Source organism: Vigna radiata, chromosome 2 (genome assembly GCF_000741045.1).
Source record: "Vigna radiata var. radiata cultivar VC1973A chromosome 2, Vradiata_ver6, whole genome shotgun sequence".
Classification (NCBI taxonomy): Eukaryota; Viridiplantae; Streptophyta; class Magnoliopsida; order Fabales; family Fabaceae; genus Vigna; species Vigna radiata.
The window spans coordinates 14628344-14631864 of record NC_028352.1 but is presented as its reverse complement, the minus strand read 5'-3'; the positions used below and the strand labels follow the sequence as shown (position 1 = coordinate 14631864).

Here is a 3521-nt window from a genome sequence, read left to right as displayed (position 1 = left end):
GGGTTAAGGGTAGGCCAAGAAAGTTGCATAACAATTAGTTAATCAAGCAAATAAATCAAGAGGAGTAAATAAGAGAGAGCAGATAAGATGAAATTGTAAACCCCCAACAACTCCATTCATCCATCGTTTTCTTCTCGTCAATTGAATCAATCTCTTTTGCATGTTTATATTTTGTTCTCATACCACTACAAGAAAAATGAGAATTATATACGGACTTTTATATACGGATATTTATCCGTATATATTGGGAATATTATATACAGAAGTTTTGTACGGATCTGGACAATGGTGATTATATACGGATTTTCCGTATGTAATGGGGAAAAGTTTTATATACGGATTTTCCGTATGTAATATCAGTGTGTAATATTGGCGCCTTTAGACGCGAAGTTTGGCACAGATTTATCTGTATATATGGTTGTATGTAAGTTGAAGATAATATTATCCGCTGATTTTACATACGGATATGGAGTTAATAGTAATTAAAAAATAACATGTAATTAAAAAAGAACATAGTGAAAATGAAAGCTCTTCTCAGTCTCGACTCTGCTCACTCTCGAATCTTGTCACTCTCGAATGTTCTCACTGTCGAACCCTAAGTTGCTCCCCCTTGCTCTTCTCACTCTCGGTTCCTAACCTTCTCACTGCAGTCTCAATGGTCCGTGACCATTCTCAGTGGCCCTAAAGCAGTCTGCACAGTTGTTGTCCGTGACCTAACCTAGTGTCCGTGAGCTTGCCGTCATTATTGTCCTTCACTGAAACCATAACCTCGCACTCGTTCTCCCTGGTGTGACGAGAACCCTCTTTTTCCTTCTGTCGAACCACCATCCTCCGTCATTGGGACCTTAGTGTTGCATTAGAGTGTAGTTGTCGTCATTGGAACCCCGGTGAGTAGTCGAAGCTTTGATTCGTTTTTTTTTTTTTTCGTTTTGCTGTGGTTGTTGGTTGGTACATTGACATATTATTTCTCATTATTGTTTGGAGGTTCTAAATTGTGATTGAGGAAACCCTAGGTTGGTTTCGTCAATCTAGAAGATATAAGCTAGAGCTGCCATTGTGTTGAACACCAGGTAAGTTTCAGTTGTTTAGATTTAGGTTTGTTTTATCTTGATGATTTGTAATGGAAAAATTTTGAATTAGGTTTTTTCAAGTGTTGCAGAAGAATTTTTCAAGTGTTGCAGAAGAATTAGGTTTTAAAGTGAATTTGAAGCATAAGAAAATAAACATTTCCAATCCTGGACTAAGTGATAAATTCTCTGTTTCACATTCCAAGATCTTTAGTAATTTATCATTAGTTTTTGGTTCCTCGATTTCCTCATGGCTTAGTGAAGGATTTCCTCATGGCAAGAACTTGCTTCCTCGATTTTGTCTAAATGCTACTTGTAATATTAGTTATTAAAGATTGTCATCTATTGTAGGTAGCTTGGGAGCATGAACAATTTTCAAGGGTGAGAGTTACTACTGCCACTCTATCCGAACTCTCTATAGCACCTAAATTGCTAGAAAAGGTTGGTGGTTTGGTTGACAGCAGGTTCATATGTGGACCTAAATGGCAAAATTTTGTTATTTTTTTACCTTCTTACTGATTGAGCTTCTGCAGGCATTTTGTTAATGAAACAACTTTTGTTAGGAGTTTGAAATTAATTGCTAAAAGTTTTGCGGTAAGATTTGTTTACCTGATTATACTATAAGTCATTCTTCATTCCCTCACTGAAAAAACAAAAGATTAGGAATGTAGCCTCTTATTGTCCTTATTATTTATTCTGCTTCCAATCATTTGACATAATAAGAATCATGAGGGAATGTTTTGTTTGTTTGTTTGTCTTGGCAGTAGTTGTAATATTATTCACTATATTTGATGCCTTTCGAGTCTCTTGGGAAACGATACTTGGATTTACCATTTTATTATTACTTGAACGATTTGGTACGCTTGCCAATCCGTTAACAGAGGTCCCAAAGTCTTCAACCAACTAGCACCCAATATAAGATCAGCCCCTGAAATAGGAAGAATATAGACTGGAAACTGAAATGTGTTGCCCTGAGCCTGAATAGTTAAGTTCTGAATCAAGCCATCAGCAGTCATATAATTACCATTGCCCACCATCACCTTGAATGTAAGAGCGGGCTCAACTGGAAGTTTTAAAAATTTTGCAATACGAGGCTGCAAAAAGTTGTCCGAACTACCACCATCAATCAACACTGAAATAGGTAACTTGTCCACATAAGCTAAAAATATGATAGTGCCCACACCAGTGCCTCCTTTTAGAGCATTAAGAGATAAATGATGATTATCAACCTGGGTGTCCTCGAGAATGAGGGATTGACCAGTGTCAACAGAAGCAGGGCCTTCTTCATTAACAGGGTCCTCTAATTGCAAAATCTGCCTGTTCGAACATCTATTATTGAACGTGAATTTTTCATCACAAAAGTAACACCATCCTTTCTCCCTACGAATTTGCATCTCTGCTGCACTTATTTTTTTTATAGTGGAATCCTTGAATGGTGGCGTATGAGGAGTTGGTAGTAATGGTGGAAGGGAAGACTTAACAATGGATTTAGAGCTGGGCTGTGAAACATTGTTGGAAGCTATCACCACAGGGGAATAACATCGAATAGGCATCGGACTATTCTTCAAGGTTGGCAAGTATCTTTCCTCATATAATTTCGCCAATCCAACCGCCTTCAACAACGAGGTTGGAGATAGAGCGATAACATCACGACGAATTTCAGTATGAAGACCACTCAAAAAGCAATTTAGCAAAGCATCTGCTGATAACCCAGATGATCTATTCGCAAGGGCCATAAATTTGAGGTAATACTCAAAAACTGACCCTGTTTGTTGTAATTTGAAAAGCTCTGCCATCGAACATTCAAATGGTGAGTGCCCAAACTGCGACTCCAACGCAGCTGTTAATTCTGCCCACGTCGTTATTGCCGAAAGACGTTGCAACATTTGAAACCAAGGAACGACATCCTTCTCAAAGTGGATTGCAGCAATATCCACTCCATCGGCATCAGGTGTGTGGTGATAATCGAAAAATTTTTCGGCTTTAAAAATCCACTCCAACACCGGGCAATGGCCATCAAAATACGGAAAACCGAGAGAAATTTCCTTAACGTGGAACGCCTTATGGAAATGAGTGTCACCATTGTTGGAGTTGGTCGACGTAGAACCACCAGTTGTGTGATGTAGCGACTGGACGTGCACTAGTCGGTCTAAGGATTGTTGGATTAAATCCATACGAGATTGGGCTTCAGTCTGAATTCTATATAGTATGAGCGCGGAGCTCACGATCTCGAAGCTGCAAGAGCTCCATCAACTTCTTGATATCTGCAGCTCGACCATGAATTTCAGTTTGCAACTCTTTTAGACGACTGTTCTTCGCCATGGCTCAATGAAAGCACCAATGTAACAGTACTTTTATTGAACTGATATATATAGAGAAAACAAGCAGAGTATATTCTGCAATATAAAGTGTCAATGCAGAGAAACAAATGAACAATTTCACTATCATTATTTC

The 3521-nt window shown here is 38.5% G+C and overlaps 1 protein-coding gene across 1 annotated transcript in view; it reads right to left on the bottom strand.

Moving 5' to 3' along the window:
- Window positions 1–3241, bottom strand: part of LOC106752417 — a 5062-nt gene extending 1821 nt beyond the window's left edge. Inside the window, exon 1 of the mRNA XM_014634100.1 lies at window positions 1972–3241. Within this exon, the coding sequence (XP_014489586.1) occupies window positions 1972–3241 (1270 nt within the window). The remainder of the gene's footprint in view (window positions 1–1971) is intronic.
- Window positions 3242–3521: the final 280 nt, after the last annotated feature.